The following is an 18,631-nucleotide window of genomic DNA, read 5'->3' on the forward strand; positions in this document are numbered from 1 at the left end:
GGTGTTATACTGTACTTTTTCCCCTTGAAAAAACTGGGAGAGGTGGAAAAAACTTGAGCGTCCTGAGTTTTGGACCTGTCTCTGGCACTGCCTCCAAGGAGGTCCCTTAAGCAAGCCAACAGCAAGGCCCTTAATAAACGTGTGATTGATAGGTTAACTGTCCTGGGCATCAATTTGCACATGTATAAAATGAGGAATTTGGGTGTGGTGAATTTTGTAGTTCTTCTTTTCAGTTACGCATTTAACAGTTTGGGTGTTAACAGAAGTGTGGGCTGATTGGCCATACATGATGGGGGATCTGTACTCAGAGTGGCCAGAGGCAGCTTAACACATCCATGGGTGAGTTGATTGAAGAATAGCCGACATGACAGAATCCAGATTCCAAGCATTTGTTCTGGTTGGAAGGATGGGCCAAACTAGGATGAAGTTTAATAGGATTAAACACAAAGCCCTGCTTATGTTACTTGTTTAGGACAACTAATTAAGTTACAGTAGACCTAGGTTAATAGCGGTTCATATGAAAAAGACTAAGGGCTTTATTACCCACAAGCTCAGTGTGAGTCCGGAGTGTAATGCGGGTGTCAGAAAAGCAAAGGCTGCAGTAACAGATGTGTAGTGTTAAGGAACTTTGACAGATTAGAGGCTGGCATCAGGCAAATACCCGAGAGCCAACATCACTAGACCTCAATAAATGTCACTGGGCTTGGCTAGATCTGTGGAATCTGGATGGATTCATTATTTTCCTTGAAGAATCTCTAAATTTGATGAAAATTTTTAGGCATTAGAAATCTGTGAAAGAAATGGTATTAAATCATTAAGTGTTGAAAAGGGGGGCTTCTGAAGGTAGGTAGGTTTAGCCTACCTAAAACACAGTATATGTCTTGTGGTTTTCATTAGAATTTTATATCGTATTTCTGGGCATGCATCAATTTTCAAGGCCTCCCCATGGCATTATTTTGGCACCAGAAATTATTTGGTGAAGACTTTGCCTTAGTTGCTAATTGTTCTACACAGAGCTCCTTAATATATAGGAATTATTATAAACATTTTAAGGCTTTAGGACAGGCATTTATCAATGTTTCATAAACCCTGGGGCAGTCGAGCTAAGTATATGAATAAATTGGGGGAATCCATGAACCCCTTGAAAAGGTGTCTAATTTTTTACATATGTGTAATTTTTTCTGGGAAAGAGTCCAACATTTTCATCAGAGTCTCAAACAATATGAAAAACAAACCCCTTCCCCTACCACCTTTATAATTTGTCCACTTTCTAGTGTGTAAACACAGAGGTATCTTGTTGTTGCTGCCCATCTAATGAGAACAGATCCTCCTTGAAATGCCAGTGACCTGCCGTCAATTAGGGATTTAAAAGGATGTGGCAGGCAGAGCTCCGAAAATGTTTTCATCGAAATCTTACCATTAGAATAAACAAGAACTCTCCCCTCGCGCTTATACCACACAGTAAAATGTTTTATTTTAAAATACAAGATTCTGATTTATTACTTGCAGAATTTGGGTTATATATATTTTTTTCTGTTCCCCTTTCAACTTGTAAGTACAAATTTGGTCTTCTCCAGGAATATTTTGTTCTGAGGGAAGTTCCAAAGAAGCTTGATCTTCTCAATGGGATATGTGTTTCATGTGGTTTTTCTTCCTTTTCAAACGTACAGGGTGCCAAAGCATGCTTTCTGCGGGACATTCCTTTCTCGGCCATCTACTTCCCATGCTATGCTCATGTGAAGGCTTCCCTTGCAAATGAAGATGGGCAGGTTAGCCCCGGAAGCCTGCTCTTAGCTGGCGCCATAGCCGGTGAGTGTCCTCAGAGCTCTGTTCCCACCGTGCCACTGCACTGGAATTTTTGCTTATAGTTCTCGACAGGGTACATGTGAGATGGCTTTAGATTGCTTTGAAGAGCTACTAAAATGAAAGGGAAAGAAATGAATCTCACTTCTGGCGGGTTAGACTATTAGACAAGCTTAATTTCTCAACTCCAAAAAAAGCTCGTTAACAATTGGTGCATTTGTAGTATTGTTGGATTCCAATTCAGGTTCCATGTCATTTCATAGTTTCACTTCATGGTGTAAGAACAAGAACTGTTCAGTCAGAAGTTTTTAAAAATGTTAATACTTATGCCTTAAAGGTGTCTAACCAAAATAGTACATAAAACTTGTCCAGAATTTAAGCAGTAGTTATTGTCATTGAGAGAAAAGAAATGTAATCGAACTAGAAACAGCTTGGGTCTATTAGATACCTGATTCCTGCTAGCTGTGTAAGGTTGTAAGATTTGGGGGGGTGGGGTGGGGTGTGTGTGTGTGTATTGAATCTCAGAGAGAAATGACTGTCTTCTATAGTGCTACAGTGAAAGTATCAACAGAAGAAAATAGATGCAGACGTTGGCTTCTACATTCCCAGTGTAAATCCTTAGAGGAAATTTGATTATAGCCCCAGCAGGAATGAGTCCTTTCTTTGATGCTTCTCCTTGTTTAGAGACCCTAAAGGCTAGAACAATCTGGATTAGCTCTCCAGGTGGTAACAAACATTTAATGAGTTAACAGACCCTAAGGCAGTCATGGGGTGCCTGGGTCCAAACAATTTTGATACAGGTGTTGTTCTCTTCAGACATGTGGCTTGAGTCTGTTGAGAACTACCTCCTGCTTTGAGAAGTTGTTTGCTGTTTTGTGAGCCCCGTGTCCTGCCTGTAGCCTGGGGAGCCCTGGAGGCGGGAACCCATGGAGCGCCTCTGTAATTCTTGGTTAATCCCTTTTCTTCAAAGGTGGTGATGTTGGTGTATGAGGCAGGGCTGTCCTTTCCTGGCTGCTCAGGGAGCCTCGTTGTATGAGTAGCAGTGAGACCACTCTACCTAAATCAGAAAAGCATGATCTCAAGACTCAACCATAGAATTCCCTGTTTTAATCCCAGTTTGGCCGTTGACTCACTCACTGTGTCCTTTATATGTCGTTTACAGATGTATAAACGATAACGTCTTTTGAGCCAAAAGGGTATAATACAATTTATTTCCAGTTATTTACTTGAAATAAGGTAGGACCTACTGGGGAGAACTAACATACCACTTAGTAGTATGTGACCTCGGGCAAGTTACTTAAGCTCCCCGGGCTTGGTTTCCTCAGCCATAAAGGGAGATGGTAATTGTACTGACTGGAGAGAGTGGTTATGAGGCTCTAGTGAGAGCACCCATGTGGAGGACTTAGCCTGTAGCCTGGCAGAGAGTAAATACTCAGTACATGTTAGCCATCATTATGTTGAATCCAAGAGAATCTGTCTGTAAATCACTCCAAAAATCAATTGCGAAATCAGAAGATAAGTATTAGAGCTCAGATCAAAGTCTAGGACATTCTCCAAGCTTTGTTTTCTTTGAACCACAAAAATATTGCCTTTAACTCTTCCCTTGGAGAAGATAGCTACCCAGACATAATTTTTGTCTCTGGGTACAAGTTTTCCTGGGTGATCCGTGCTGCCAGAACTGTAGAAATTACGAGTGGATTTTTTTTCTCTTTTAAAGTTTATTGTCTTCTGTTTTTCGTAGGATTATGAAAATATTGACCATTGTAAAATATTTGGAAAGTATCGGAACACGTAAATAAGATAACAGTATCCATTATTCCATGACTCTAAGATAATCACCATTTAATATTTTTGCTAATTTCTCCCCCTTGGATGGTTTTTAACAGAGCTGTGATCACATTATAGGTATGTGGTTTTCACTTCGTTTCCGAAGCATTGTTCACCATCACAGCAAAATGGTTCATGGCATGTGCTGTGGGGTCAGACTATCCGGGTTCAAATTCCAGTTTCCCTGCTGAGAACTGTATGACCTGAATGAGTTACTTAATGCCTCTCGGCTTGTTTCTCCACCTCTATATGGAAATAAGAATAGTCTTAGTCTCGTAAGATTATTATGAGGATTAAGTGAATTAATGGATATAAAGATCCAGGAAAGCACCCGGCACATAATAAGTATTTTTAAATGTTCAATAATAATATTAATTTTCTTATGTCATTTAAAACTTTGTAAACAAAATTTTTAATTGCTGCATACTTATATCATCTTCAATCTTAAATAACAAAATTTTTTTTCAAAAAAAAATTTAAATACATGGTATTGTTAAAAAACATCTTTGTGCATAAGGCTTTTCCCCCTATTCTGGATTGTTTTCTTGGGAGAAGTAAATTCTCTGAAGTGAGTTTGCTGGTTAAAAAAAAAAAAAAAAAAATTATGATTGTTTTTAAGGCATTGCCATGTCCTTCTTGAAAGTTTGAACTGCTTTACATCCCCATTCTGCTATTATTTTAGCCCTCTAGCCATCCTGTTGTCTTTCAGAGTTGTTTTCCACATACCTTCTGTATTAGTTATTTGTTGCCACATAACAGGTTACCCCAAACTTAGCAGCTTCAAACAACAAATGTTTATTATCCCAGTTTCTGTGGGTTGGGAGCAGCTTATCTGGGGACCTGTAGCTCGAGTCTGTCATGAGGTTGCAATTAAGACGTCAGCCAGGGCTCTAGAAGGCCTGACTGGGGTCGGAGGACGCACTTTCAAGACGGCTCAGTCGCACGCACGGCATTGGCAGGACGCACGGCAGTGGCAGGACCGTCAGTTCCTTGCCACAGGGCCTCTCCATAGGTCCTTGGATGTCCTCGTGACACAGCGGCTGGCTTCCCCCAGAGCAAGACCAGAGAGAGAGGGAGGGACAGGGCAGGAGAAGTTGGGGGAGGAAGGCGAGAAGAAGAGGAAGCAAATAGAAGCTGCAGTGTCTTTATGACCAAGCCTTGTAAGTCGCACTCCTTCATTTCCACACCGTCCTATTAGCCCTACTGATCAGCCCTCCGTAACGTGCACAAAGACGATGCAGAGGCAGAGGTGTGAACGCCAGGAGGTGAAGATCACTGAGGCCCATTTGGGAGCGAACTGCCACGCTGACTATAGAACGTTTACTTTCATTTTATTGTCCATCTTCCCCTTCCCTGTAAGGCAGGATAATATAAGACAGACTTCGTCATTGCTTTTTTCTTGAAAGGACAGATAAGCCACAAAGCTTGATGGTCTTTATCTTCCACAAACCTGTATAAACTATGTAATGAGAACTAAGCTACTTTCTTAGTTTCATAACAGATATCAGAAGCCAGTGGCAACTGTCATAACCTCCATTCTCATTAAAGTTAGGGATGTTTCTGTTATCCAGTTTTTTAGCCTTATTTGGAGGTTCCAGTCAATGTGGTAAATATGAAAAGGAAGTAAGAGGCATAAATATTAGAAAAGAAGAAATGAATCTATCATTATTTGAAAATGATTGTTTACCTGAAAATCCAAATTAAAATGCCTAAAAATGTATCCGAATTAATAAGGAAGATTAGTAATGTTTTTTTTTTTTAGTAAGATAAACACAAACATCTATATCCAGTGATAAGCAGTTAACTGATGTCCTGGGAGGAAGCAGGGCCACCATCTGCCGAGTGTAGAGCCTTGCAGGCGTGCTCGGCCAGGGAGCTGAATTCGGTATGGAAAGGGCAAGAAGACTGTGGTCAGAAGTGTGCCCAGTGCAACGCCATCAAGAAGGGCAGTGAGCACAGAATGCACCACACATGTGTGGGCTGTTGGCTGCAAGCCAGATCAGACCCCCATGTTCCTCTTGTGGACACCAGGGGAAGAAAGGCATTTCCTCAGGAGAGGACACAGTGATGGGTGGGTATGCACAGAAACCCAGGAAGTAGGTCCCAGGACCAGAGCGATCTTTGTTGTCATTAAGAGAAAGGAGAAAAGCTGATCTCAAAATAAGCTATGAGGAATAGTAATTGACCACTAACTTATTTATTATAAGAAATGTCTTAATACTATTTTTTATATGTTATATAAAATACACATTTTAATATAAAATATGATTTTTATATTTTATATTTCAATTTATCTCTTACACAGGATACGTATATTTTTTGTTGAACAATACTGTTACACATAAGATGGATCTGGGTTCAGTGAACATGATTTTACCTTTTATGTTTTGACAGGAATTTCAGTTATTCAGTAAGTATTACCTTACTTTCTCCAAAAATGCGATTTGATTTAAAGTTAGATTGCTTTAGTAATATACAGCTTTTTAACAGGTGGTTGTTAGTATCTTAAAACGTAGAGAATATTAAATTTTTTTAGGTCTACGTATCTAGTGATAAACTGGGAAGATCTTTAGATACTGGGAACGTCTCCATTAATTCACAGGATCGAGTTAAGACCAACAGATATTTGAATTTATGTTCATCAGCCAAAGTGCCTCATGTGTCAGAAGGTGAGGGTTGAAGCAAGGGGCCTGAAATTAAGGAACCAAATTCTGACTCACTCTAATTAAGTGTTACTTTTTTGATTAATGAAGGGCATTTCAGTATGGTTTAGGGATAATATCAAATGAAGGATATCTAATACTTCTCAAATGTTATAGAGTGACCACTCATCCCAGATGATCTTGTCCGAGTGGAGAGGTAGAGGAACAAGTCAGACTGCAGTGATGGTCTTGTGATCTTGTCTTTGAATGAATTAGCTTTAGACTAAGTAGTAATTCAGGAATATCTTTAAAAGCTGTTCAAAACACAGATATGGAAGAGTTATGTGTGTGACTGATCATGATGCTTTTACAAATGTATTAGAACAATTAAGTTAGGAGAAAAGTACCCTTGGCACATAATTATATAAAATATAACAATTTTTTAATTATGTGGACATAAAGCTTAAGATAATTTAAAAGCAATTCTTAGATCCTTAAAAAGAGTAATGGAGAGGTTGGATCAAGGTAATGGACTGAGCATGTTGATCCATCTCTCCTCCCAAATACCTTAAAATGTTAGAAAATGCATGTTAAAAAACTCCTTATTAGCACCAGCCTTCAGAAGATAGGAACCAAAACCTGAAACAAGTGAAAAATGCCACAGCCCAAAACACCGGCAGGAGAAACTACTTTTATTAATGTAAGAGCAAAACCAGATAATTTTAACCTCGGAGTGAACAATAGATAAAATGCCTTGAGTGTTGGGGGAGGTTTTAGGGTAAATCATTAACAAGAGTTGAGGAACTGCATGTACTGCGGGAAGGTCGGCTTGCTCCTCTCTCTTCTCCTTTTTATATGCAACTTCAGGCAACATTTGAATCGAGGCTAAAAGCCCAGAGCTGTATTCTAAAGGAAGGGAACACTTGCCTGGAGAGGGCAGTTGTAAAGAACTGAAAGAAAGCAGGGCAAGGCTTAACGGTAATTCCAGACCTTTACCACAGATGCAGGGGGAAAAAAAAAAATGAACTAATAGCAGCTCTTCCAAAGAGAGGTAGAAAATAATTCCTTCTACCTCCAGAGTGAAGCACCCCGCACTGCAGGCTTTGGAAGGTCCCTGCCCTGCCAGCCTATCTTAGCCCCTGCATGCAGTTACGGGCCTCACCCATTTCACAAACTCTCTCCATTCAGGAGACAGGCCTGTGGGTGAGGCTGGCCCAGAGTGTGGTGGAAGCTGTCCACAGCACAAATCAGCCTGTCCTTTGAACTTGAATGTCAGTAGACAGCCAGGGGTCCCCTCAGACAACAAGGAGCAATAAGGTAAGTAAACAGAAGAATTACAGAGAAAACAGGCAATTCAGGGAACAGAGGAGAACTTTTAAGAACTATAATTAGGGTCCTCAGATTTGAAAGAAACACTCAGTAAGGAGGCTTTCTTGAAAGCTAATAAAAAGATTGCCAAAATTAGAAATCCATAAAAAAAAAAACACACCAAATTTGACACATGGAAAATAAAGTCATGGGGAAAAACAAACAAAAAACTCTAGAATATGGATCACAAATACAGAGATGAAAAATAACAGAAAATTTAAGAGATATGTAGGATGAATCCGAGAGGTCTAACATCTGTTTAATAGGAGTTATCCAGGGAGAAGCAATAGGAAAAGAGGACAGAAAACCAATCAGTAGTGGAAGATTGGCTTCTTGTCTGCGGTGCTGGCTTCCGTCAAAATGCCGAGGAGAGCAGGTCTTGATCTGCAGTTACGTTCCCAGCAGGCACGCTTGCCTTCAGGAGCAGGGGCCAAACCAGGGTAGTCCCTCCCAGCCAGGACTCACAGGTACCCCTCACAGACCTCTCGGAGGCAAAATGAAAAGTGAACTTAAGAAAGAGGACAGTGTGGGATATATGAAACAGAGCAGATAAAAGTTAAACCCGAGAGTCGGTCTGAATGACTGCTAACCTTGGCTTATGTGTTTTTGTACAAGAAGTGTCGTTGGGAGGCAGGTAATAGAAAGGGAGACAAAGGGAGGGGGCACCACCTCCTCAGCTTGCAGAGATGTCAGTGCTCATTCGTTGCACACACTGTAACTCACACCTGTATAACAAACGCTTATGATATTTAGACAAATTGAATTAGTCAGGAAAGGGTGGAAATCAAAAGGGAAACACCTAGAAGCAGAGGAAAAAAAGACCGTAACTAACCCAGGATGGCAGAAATCAGTCTACAAGCCACAACTGAATGCGTTCAGTGCCCCTAGTAAAAACAAACACTTTTAGCCAAGTTGTGAAAGAAAATCTAGTCACCTGAAATTCGAGAAAACAGTGACATAGAAAGATGGAAAGAGAATGGATTGAAAAATATGTACCAGGCAAATACCAACAATAAGCAAGTGTAGCAATATTAATGTCAAACTAAATGGAATTCAGGAGTTTAAAAATAGCATTCAGAAGCACAGAGGCATATTTTACACTTAGAAAAGATAAAGTTCACTAAGAAGCCTCTCTGTATTATCAACATAATATCGTCTTATAAAACCTCAAGTTAAAAGTATGAGAATGTGGTATTTTCTCTTTCTAAATGAAAATCATTACACTTTTCTTAGAAACTGGTACATCAAGTAGATAATATAGATAAGGGTGCAAAGGGATTCTGGCAAACTTAACCTTGATCCAAAATACATAGATATTAACTCTGTGTCCCATAAACAGAGAAGCACATTTTTTTTACAAATACTAATGGGATATTTGTGAAAATTAAGGCTGACTTACCCCAAAGTTGTATTTTTTGTCATATGATATCTGTTTATTGGTTTTTGCTGGGTTTTCTTTTCTTTTTTTTTTTTTGAGGTACAGTTGAGGTACAATATTATATAAGTTTCAGTTGTACAGCATAGTGATTCACAATTTTTAAAGGTTATATTCCATTTCTAGTTATTGTAAAATATTGGCTGTATTCCCTGTGTTATACAATGTATCCTTGTACCAAAGCTGTGTTTTGCCAATCATGCTTTCTTTTTGTTGTAAATGACCTTCTACTCTCTAGCTGCTGGGCACCCCCTTAAAGAGTTATAATTTTTTTATTGACTGGAGAACACCCAAGTTGTTCCAGTCACACAGTAGCAGGTGGCCCCAAGGTCTCACCATTTGTCTCATCACTGAAGCACCAGCTGGGCAGCGGTCCCCTTCCTGTTGAGGAACCTAAAAGCTGCCTCCCTGTTGCCTAGCCTTCTCTTGCTCTCCCATCTTTGGGAAGAGAGAAAACTTGACCTCTTTTTGTTGTTGTTGTTGTTTTTATTTGGTTGCACTGGGTCTTAGTCGTGGTACGTGGGCTCCTTATTTGTGGCATGCGAACTCTTAGTTGCGGCATGCATGTGGGATCTAGTTCCCTGACTGGGAGTCAAACCCAGGACCCCTGCATTGGGAGCACGGAATCTTAACCACTGCACCACCAGGGAAGTCCCAAGACTTGACCTCTTGCTCAGCGTTGTCTTTACCCTTTTGCAAGCCGGGAGAGACCAGGCAAATTGGCTCAGAGTCTTTGCCATCCCTGACCCCCCAAATCACCCCCCACATCTCCGGTGGCCAAGCTCTTCCTGGTAGATGGCTGCCTTCCTGGCCTTGCTTTGGAGCAGCCTGATGCTATTCTCCAGGTGAATTTAGCAAATCTCCACACCAGAAATCCCCCGTCCACAGGGATATCCACAGTCCCTCCGAGGCCCTGGCAGCTGTCCTCCTAGGAGAGATGGGAGCTGGGGGCGGAGAGGATGAGAGTCATGTGCAGGCCGCCATGTTTCCAGTACCCCGCCCCCGCCAACACACACACCAATCACTTTTTACCAGACAACTTGCTAAACATCTTACACGTTTCTCTTGGCATTTTTATTCCACTGATCAATGTCTTTCCTCCCTGCCCTCCCCAATAATTCTCTCTTTTTTCATAACAAGTAGCTATTTATGAAAACTGCCCGAACTGAAGGAAACTTTTTACCCATTTTATTGCTTGTATGTCTTTCACATTCACACTCTGACATGCCTGCCCACGGTTGTAAGGAGGATTTTATTGCGTGTCTAAAGCAGACAGCCTTGCTAAACTCTTTCTAAACCAGGAAGTGAAACAAAATTGGTGGTGTGAACACAGTGGGTTTCTAAGCATTTTTCATGTTTCCTTCCATTATGTTGGAGGATAAATTCCTGGCTCAAAGTTGAAATAATTCCTCTAAGCTAATAGGAAATTCAGTATGACTTATCCAGTGAAGCACTGGATATAAAGTGAGCTTTCTCACATGCAAAAACGTGATGCATTTTATAAAAACTGTTAGGATGAATGTTTGAGGAGCTTAGTGTAGATGGAAGAGGAAAAGATACAGCTTAGTGATATAAATGCAAACGTGTACTCTGCAGATTTCCCCCGGGCACATACGCACACACTGTAACTTTAAAGCTGTCTGTTAGAAGGATGAGATGGAGTTGTGAGCCAGACCACGTTGGTTTGGACAGAAATTCTTACAGAATTATTAAGCCTTAAAAAAAGCAAAGGAGATTTATGCATCTGCATTTGACCAGTTTGGTTTGGAATAGGTTCATAATGGAAAAGTAATAAAACCATAAGAGACAGTGTCTTCTGAGTACAGTCTCGCTTTTAAAATATCTAAACATGGGCTGCCCCAGTTTGGATAAAATGACTGTAGAAAAATTTCCCATTGGTAATTTTGGGAGGGCTTTTTTTGTTGTTGTTGTTTCCTTTTCATTGATTATCAGCCAATATAAATTTTAAGCTTTCTGTCATATTTTTTCTGGAGATGTCAGTCATAGGAAAGAGGAATCCTGAAGTGTTATCTGTGGGTGCCTCCCCTTCAGGTCACTCCACACACACACACACACACACACACACACACACACACACACAGTGTTTGTTTAGCTGTCAGTAAAGTCTTTCTGATGTAAATGAAGAGGTTAGGGTTTGGAAGGTGGGGGGGTGGTTGAGTGTGTGTGAGAAGGCACCTCCGGTGACTGTCAGAAAAGCAGGAAGAGGAAACGGATAACAAGCTTCACCTCTGAAAAATCAGACCTAGTAACTCTGATTTCCACAGGAAAGCCAAAGAAGAAACAAACAAAATCTTTCTCCGTTTGTTCTCAGCCACTCGAAGTCATCGTCTTGATAAATAATTCCTTAAAACTATTTAAGAATATAAGCGCAACAAACGGAGGTTGGTGATCTGGAGACGAGGCGTGTACTCCTCTAGGTGTGTTGGAGCCTCCATCACTGCGGACGAGAGTCACAGCTGTGCTTCCCAGAGGGGACAGCAAAGAGGCATTTGATTTCATCCGATTCTTAACTTTCTTTCCACGGCCGGCAGTTCAAAGCACAGTTCTCTTTATATAGTGAGAATGTGACCGGACTGCGAAGGTGTTGTCTTTCCTGCAGGTATGCCTGCGGCATCTCTAGTGACCCCTGCTGATGTTATCAAGACGCGATTACAGGTGGCCGCCCGGGCTGGCCAGACCACTTACAGTGGAGTGATAGACTGCTTTAGGAAGATCCTTCGGGAAGAAGGCCCAAAAGCTTTGTGGAAAGGAGCTGGCGGTATGGAAATAATTTGCTCTTAACTAAACCTTTGGTATCAGGTGAATTTTTAAAATCTAATTGCATCTGTTATTTCTTATTTTTTTCAAAGCTCGTGTGTTTCGTTCGTCCCCCCAGTTTGGTGTAACTTTGCTGACCTATGAATTGCTGCAGCGATGGTTCTACGTTGATTTTGGAGGAGTGTAAGTATCCTGCTAAATTTCAGCTGCTTCTAATACTCTGTTGTCATTGAGCAAGGTATGTCTATTTAGTCCCTGTGATGAAGTAGAAAAGATGTAGGAAAATCCTGAAGTCATGTTATCAAACTCATTTCAAAAGGGAATATACAGCTAACTAGAATTCCACAATTCCTCTCTGATCCAGACGTTAGCAGTTTCTGAACGTTGTTTTTACCAAGTTAAAAAACAAAACAAAACACAAACTTAGATTCTCGCTGTATTTTCTCCCCTTTTAGGAAGCCCATGGGATCAGAGCCAGTTCCTAAATCCAGGATCACACTGCCTGCTCCCAATCCCGATCACGTTGGGGGCTACAAACTGGCAGTTGCGACGTTTGCAGGGATTGAAAACAAATTTGGGCTTTACCTACCTCTCTTCAAGCCGTCAGTATCTACCTCACAAGCCATTGGTAGAGGCCCGTAGGAGGACCGTCCCTGGGCTATTGCTGTGGCTTTGTTGTTACTGCAATAAAGAATGCCCCATCTTGGACTGAAGCAACACTTCATTCCTTTCACTTCCATCTCCTGTTTAAATTCAAGTCGAGGCTTTTTATAAGGTGAAATCATTTATTTTCTGTGTGGTTTCTTAACCTAGATCATTGTGAAATTTTTCATAATTATTCTTTGGGCCTCTGCTCACAAACCTTTGTGTCTGACATTTGCTGGGATTTGGTCAACACTAACCTGATTTGGAGGAAGAAGCAAGTCTGAATACAAATTAGAACCATTCTCCTTAGGATTAGGATTATAGTCCCGAAGAGGCGATTGAGAGGGAATCATGGTGCTCAGAGCAAAAGTGTTCCGTGTCTGTTTAACCTGGTAGGAAACTGGGTGCATATTTATGAAAGTAAAAAATACTGGAAGAAATGAAAACATTATCAGAAATAGCCAGCCTGGCTTCAGATTTTAAGCATGCACTAATTCTGTCTCTGGATTATATTATGAAGCTTTTATGTGAAACATGTTTTTTTGTAATGAAAACCACATTGAAGATGTTTAATAATCATATTCTGTTACTGGTACTAAGACTACTAGGGAGAAGTCTTTTGTGCTTTAGCGAAAGTACTGTTGGCACTGTACTCTGTAGATGGAGAAACCAGGATATGCAGCATCTCTCCTGATTTGGGGTGACTGCTCATATGAAGCAATGTGCTGATTGCTGCCTATTTCAATAAACACTGTAGAAAAACGCGTGCCTCCCTGTTACTGGTACCTACCCTCGCCGCCTCCCAATCCCCCGTAATTGGCATCCATTTGCTTTTAAAATCCATTTTATCTTGAATCATGGAAGAAAAATACATTGCAATATAAGTTTTTATTTAATTTGTGGTGCCTTGCACAATGGTCAGAAGGCTCATGTGTTTGTGAAGAAGGAAATAAACTATTTTTAAAGCTACTGAATTGTTTGCTCTTGTTATGTCATGTGGTGAATGACCGCAATAATTGTCATCATTGGACTCCCTGTGTTTCATTTTGAGGGCGATTTGTTCGTATTGGCACGGATATGTCCTCGTCTTTCAAGGTGACGTGTACCCTTGTCTTCAGTATGCCAGTGTTCAGCGTGAATAAGAGAAACTACATTTAACCCCAGATGAGCGAGGAACCGAGCAAACTGACACTTGTTCTAGTCATTCTCGGTGCTTTTGGCAGTTTCTTGTCGTGAGAATTAATATAAAGCTTCACTGGCAGTTGGGCGTGAAAACTGGTATGAAATGGCAATGGTATTTTCTAATTTTCTCTGACTCCTCCTCATACCAAAACCATATACCACTGTGTCTGACCTTTGGTAATATTTGGCCAACACTGTAATGACCGGTGGAAAGGTGTTATTCTTGAACAGAACTTAGGGCTCTTCTTCTTAGGCTGCAATCATGCTCCTGAGGAGGCTGCTGAGTAACTTATCAGCAATGAGTTTGAACTTTCTGTTTCTCCGAAATTAACCTCCAGATGGCACAGCCATTTTTCAGTCTCTTGTCTTGCTGTAGGTCAGCAGGTTGGCATTCAAAGTTATTGTTCAAAATTGAAAAGTGTAGACACCATCCATGAGTCTGTTTTGTTTTGTTTTGTTCAGTGAACAAAAGCTTTGTTATTCTCACCAGAGATAGGACAAATACATACATGGCTCCCTCATGGTTTTGGTTTGGCAAACACCAAAGAGAAACCCCTCCGTCTCCCTGAACTCACCCCTAATACCTGCTCAAAGTGACAAGTGGTATTTATATTTTAATCTCAAAGACCAGTCACAAGACTCCAAATATGTCTTAGAAATTTGGGTGGTGTTACAATAACAAAGCACTCAAGCTTTGGTATTTTGAATGTGGAGAAAAGTCCCCGAGTGTAAATCACTGCATTCCTTTTCTTCACGTGCTTGAAATTTTATAGAAGATCAAATTTTCATGGTATAAACACTGACCCAAATCTCAGGCATAGTGCATTGCCCTGCTTGCTTCTTTAAGAGCTGCTGCATTTGTTGGGAGAGTGTCTTGGCTTCCCTTAGACGTACCTGTAGCTGAGGGCGATTCTCTTTAGTAAATGAGAAACCCAAGGTACCAGGAAGCCAAAGGAGATAGGGCCACAGGGCTGTGTTTCTTTAAAATCCTCTGCTTAATCTGTTCAGGGATAGGCAGTGACTTGAGACACTTTGAAGGAGGCCTAATTTCCATCTGAGTTGTGCTCAGTGGGTGGTGTGACTGTGACATCCTTGAATAGAACTGCAATCACCGTGTGGTGAAAACCACGTCAAATTTGTTCTGGGTTTTTCTTCTTCCTGAAGTGACAGCACAATACGTCGGCAGTGCTGTGGCTGCCGTTTGCAGCTGCTCCTTTTCCTCGATGCTGAGGAACTGAAAGCTGTGTAACTCCCACCCATGGGGACCAGCCTCCCCCCTGCCCTGCCAGCGCTGGAGTGTCTCCCTCTGCCCTTGGTCCACCTCGTGACTGCTTGGGGGGTGGGGAAGAGGCCTGACTTTTGTAGCAGCTTTTTTTTTTTTTCTAGGAGGGGAAAAAATGTGGAGCTGACCACAGAATGAACACACTGATTTTTGGGTTCCAGTCGTGGCTGGGTTTCTTGAGGCTGGGTGGCATGCTGTCGCCAAGCTCATGCTACACCTCATAACCCACAACCATTCGCTGTGCTCCCTGGGGTCGCCTTAATCCCAAGCAGCCGGGGTTGCACAGGGGAAAATAAGAATTCTGGCACAGAAAGGAGTCATTTAAATGCTTATTGCATTTCAAGCTTCAGTTTTTACTTAGCTAAAATATTTACCATTGCTGGAAAACAATGTTTAAAATTTTGTGCTTATATGTTATTTAATGGTGTGGCCTATGTAAACCTCAGGATGCTTACATTTTGACAGTCTTCTGGAAATATTTAACAGCACATAACTCAGTGAGCAGGGAATAAAAACCGGGAACAAATTGTGCTTGAAACTTTGTAACCTCCCCTGGCTAGGTATTCGGCAAGGCACGTTGGAATTCTCCAGGTAGAGGCAGGGAAATCTCCAGTAATGGAATTTGGTGAATCCTGTCTTGTGGCCCCATTTATCAACCTTCTAGATAAACCCTAAGAGTCATTATGTGCTTTTTACCGCAGAGGCCATCCTTGTGGGGATGAATTTGTGTCTTTGCCACTGAGCAAAATCCCATTTTAAATTCAGGGTAATCAGACGCTTTCAGGATGTGGATTTTTCCGAAGATTTTTAGAAGACACGTTCCCTGGTAAGAGCAGTGAAATGTTCTTTCCACAAATGGTACTGCCCACAAAGGGGGCGTGCCTTTTGTTTTACCTTTTGGGAATAACCCAACCCTCACCAAAGAGTTCTGTTTTTGATGTTATGAGGACCACGGTGAGGGGAGGGGGGTGTTTAATGGTTTCATTTTAAGGTCTGAGGCAGCAAAAAGCATTGCCACTTCTGTCTTTTAAAACAGTGGCAGTCGGGCTTCCCTGGTGGCGCAGTGGTTGAGAATCTGCCTGCCAATGCAGGGGACACGGGTTCGAGCCCTGGTCTGGGAAGATCCCACATGCCGCGGAGCAACTAGGCCCGTGAGCCACAACTACTGAGCCTGCGCGTCTGGAGCCTGTGCTCCGCAACAAGAGAGGCCGCGATAGTGAGAGGCCCGCGCACTGTGATGAAGAGTGGCCCCCACTTGCCACAACTAGAGAAAGCCCTCGCAAAAAAAAAAAAAAAAAAAAAAACAGTTGCAGTCTTCAGCTTGAAAGCCCAGATTGGGCTCCATGAGGGAAGGGACTATGCTTTGATGCTAGTTCCATAGTGCCTGGAACTTTTAGTAGACTCTTATTATTTGGATGGATGGATGGATGGATGGATGGATTTTTGAGAAATGGGTTTTTTTGCCAATGAGTCATCTCTATTATTTTCCTATTTTATAGGCCTTTTCAGTAGTGGTTTTAATGGCTGGAGTTAAAACCATAACTGAAAACAATCATAGTCTTATGTATTGTTCAGTTACTTTAGAAGTCATAAGTACTTCTTTTATTAAAGCAACTACAGCTATTTATTTAAACTGATTTTAATTAGTTGGTTACTTTGAGTCAGGAACTTTCATATAAACTATATGATATTTAAATTTCCTGGTCATGGTTAAAAATAAAGAGTTAAAAAATCATATCCTTTGAGATTAGTGTTACATTAGGGTTGAGCTATATCATTAAAAAACAGTTTTTATCAATAAGTGTTAATTATTTAGAACTCATTCTCTGTTCTTCACTGTCTTGACGTTTGTGTCCTTAGGAGCACGGGGGCGAGCTTTCCTTTAGAAGCTGCCGAGGACAACGGGAACTCTCTTTCAGAAGGGTTTGTTTTTAGCTAATGCATTAATTGACTCCAAAAAGAGTCCAAATGGAACACTCTGCTTTCATCTGCTGGGGTAACCTAATAAAATAATGTTGTTTGTTTTTAGATTCCCGGCTGTTAAGGGGGTTTTGCTCAAGGCAAAACCATCGTCCCCTTGAATAACTTTAGAAGGAGAGTTAAGAAGACACACTAATTGTGTCTGTCTGAGGTTTGCTCCTTCGAGGGCCCAGACACACCCCTTGCACACTGGTCTGGCCACCAGGGCTCCGGTGCCCACCGCTGAGTTGATTCCATTGGACAGGGCTCCTGCCCCTTTGGAAGATGCTTGATTTTGCTGTGAGCAGTTCTTAAGGGGATTTAAAAATGGGCTAAGCTCTCGGAGCAGACTTGGGCAAGCACGCTGTATATGCTATCCGTCTGTCCTACAGAATGGAGAAAGGGAAACACAACTCATGAAAGAAGACTGATGATAACATGCTCCTTACCTCCCATCACCCCCTCCTCCATCCTTTGCTACTTAGCCAAGCTTTTGCTCTGGTGTCTTATTGGGCTGCTTTCAAATGAGAGGGGGACAAGTAATCCTGCCCCACCCCTGGAGTTCTTCGGCCAGGAAGAACTCACTAAATATGAGTATTACATGCCAGGCATGCTCTCATTAAATCCTTCACACGTCCCTTGAAGTAGGTACTATTCTTTTCCCTGTGTCACAAATGAGGAAACCAAGACTCAAGAGAGGTTAAGTATCTTGCTCATGGTCTCAGCTAGCAAATAAGGATGCTAAGATTTGAATCCAGATCTGCTGGCCCCCCAAGCCCTGTTCCATGTGAGGATTTCTCAACAAAACTCAGTACAGGAAGTTTTTATGATAGTCTATGCCCAGAATTTCTTATTGTCCCCTGGTTCTCAGTATCAGATGTATCATTCCTAGCTTAGAGGAGAAGGGAAGGGTGATCTCAGATTATTTATCATAGTAAGTGCATTTGCTATCTCAGAGAATTCCAGAGCCTGAGGACCTGGTGAATCCTGACAAGCCTTTTGAGGTTCATCTTAAACTATTTTACAGCCTATTAAAGTCAGTAAAGAGAGAATTAAGGTAAACTTGAAGCATTTGCCCCACGGGTTTAAAATTGGAAGGTAATGTGGAAAAAGCAGAGATAAATTTACAAACTGTTACAGTGCAATATGATATGACGTGAACTGAATTGGACCATCTTAAAAATCTCTACTATAATTAGAAAATGCCGTTCTTCAACAAAAGTTGGAAATAATGGAAAATCAACTTAAAAGTAAATATCTATGGGTACTTGGCCTCAAAGTGTGTCTGGAGGGAATGGAGACAGTTTACAGAATGCGGGATTTGCTGGAATTACTTTTGGACATAAAATCTCCATCACGCCTAATGGTGGAAAAGTCTTACTCTATTCCCAACAAGTTACCTGTTATTCCTAAAGTTAAAGGCGGATATCTACCACTGCGTTTTGCTGCCCCCTCACCCATTCTTAAATAAATGAAAGCAAATTACTGACTAACCCACACCAAAAATTTATAGCATTTTTTTCCTGGGCAAAAGGGATAAAAATACATACATACATATATATATATACACACACATATATATAAATACATATACGTGTGTGTATATATGTATATGTGTATTAAAATGTCATATTCCTTTTTCAAAAGAGTGATATATTTCAAAATGTGAATTTCTGTTTTGAAGCAGAATTTACCTATGTAAGTTCTAAG

At 41.2% G+C, this 18,631-nt stretch overlaps 1 protein-coding gene across 2 annotated transcripts in view; it reads left to right on the forward strand.

The window, feature by feature from the left end:
* Window positions 1–13,467, forward strand: part of SLC25A13 (solute carrier family 25 member 13) — a 203,084-nt gene extending 189,617 nt beyond the window's left edge. For both annotated transcript variants that reach the window (XM_061197766.1, XM_061197768.1), the window contains exons 15-18: window positions 1,671–1,809; window positions 11,696–11,854; window positions 11,946–12,036; window positions 12,309–13,467. In XM_061197766.1, coding sequence (XP_061053749.1) covers window positions 1,671–1,809; window positions 11,696–11,854; window positions 11,946–12,036; window positions 12,309–12,495 — 576 coding nt within the window. In that variant the 3' untranslated portion in view covers window positions 12,496–13,467. The remainder of the gene's footprint in view (window positions 1–1,670; window positions 1,810–11,695; window positions 11,855–11,945; window positions 12,037–12,308) is intronic.
* The last annotated feature ends 5,164 nt before the right edge of the window (window positions 13,468–18,631 follow it).

Source organism: Eubalaena glacialis, chromosome 8 (assembly GCF_028564815.1).
Source record: "Eubalaena glacialis isolate mEubGla1 chromosome 8, mEubGla1.1.hap2.+ XY, whole genome shotgun sequence".
NCBI lineage: Eukaryota > Metazoa > Chordata > Mammalia > Artiodactyla > Balaenidae > Eubalaena > Eubalaena glacialis.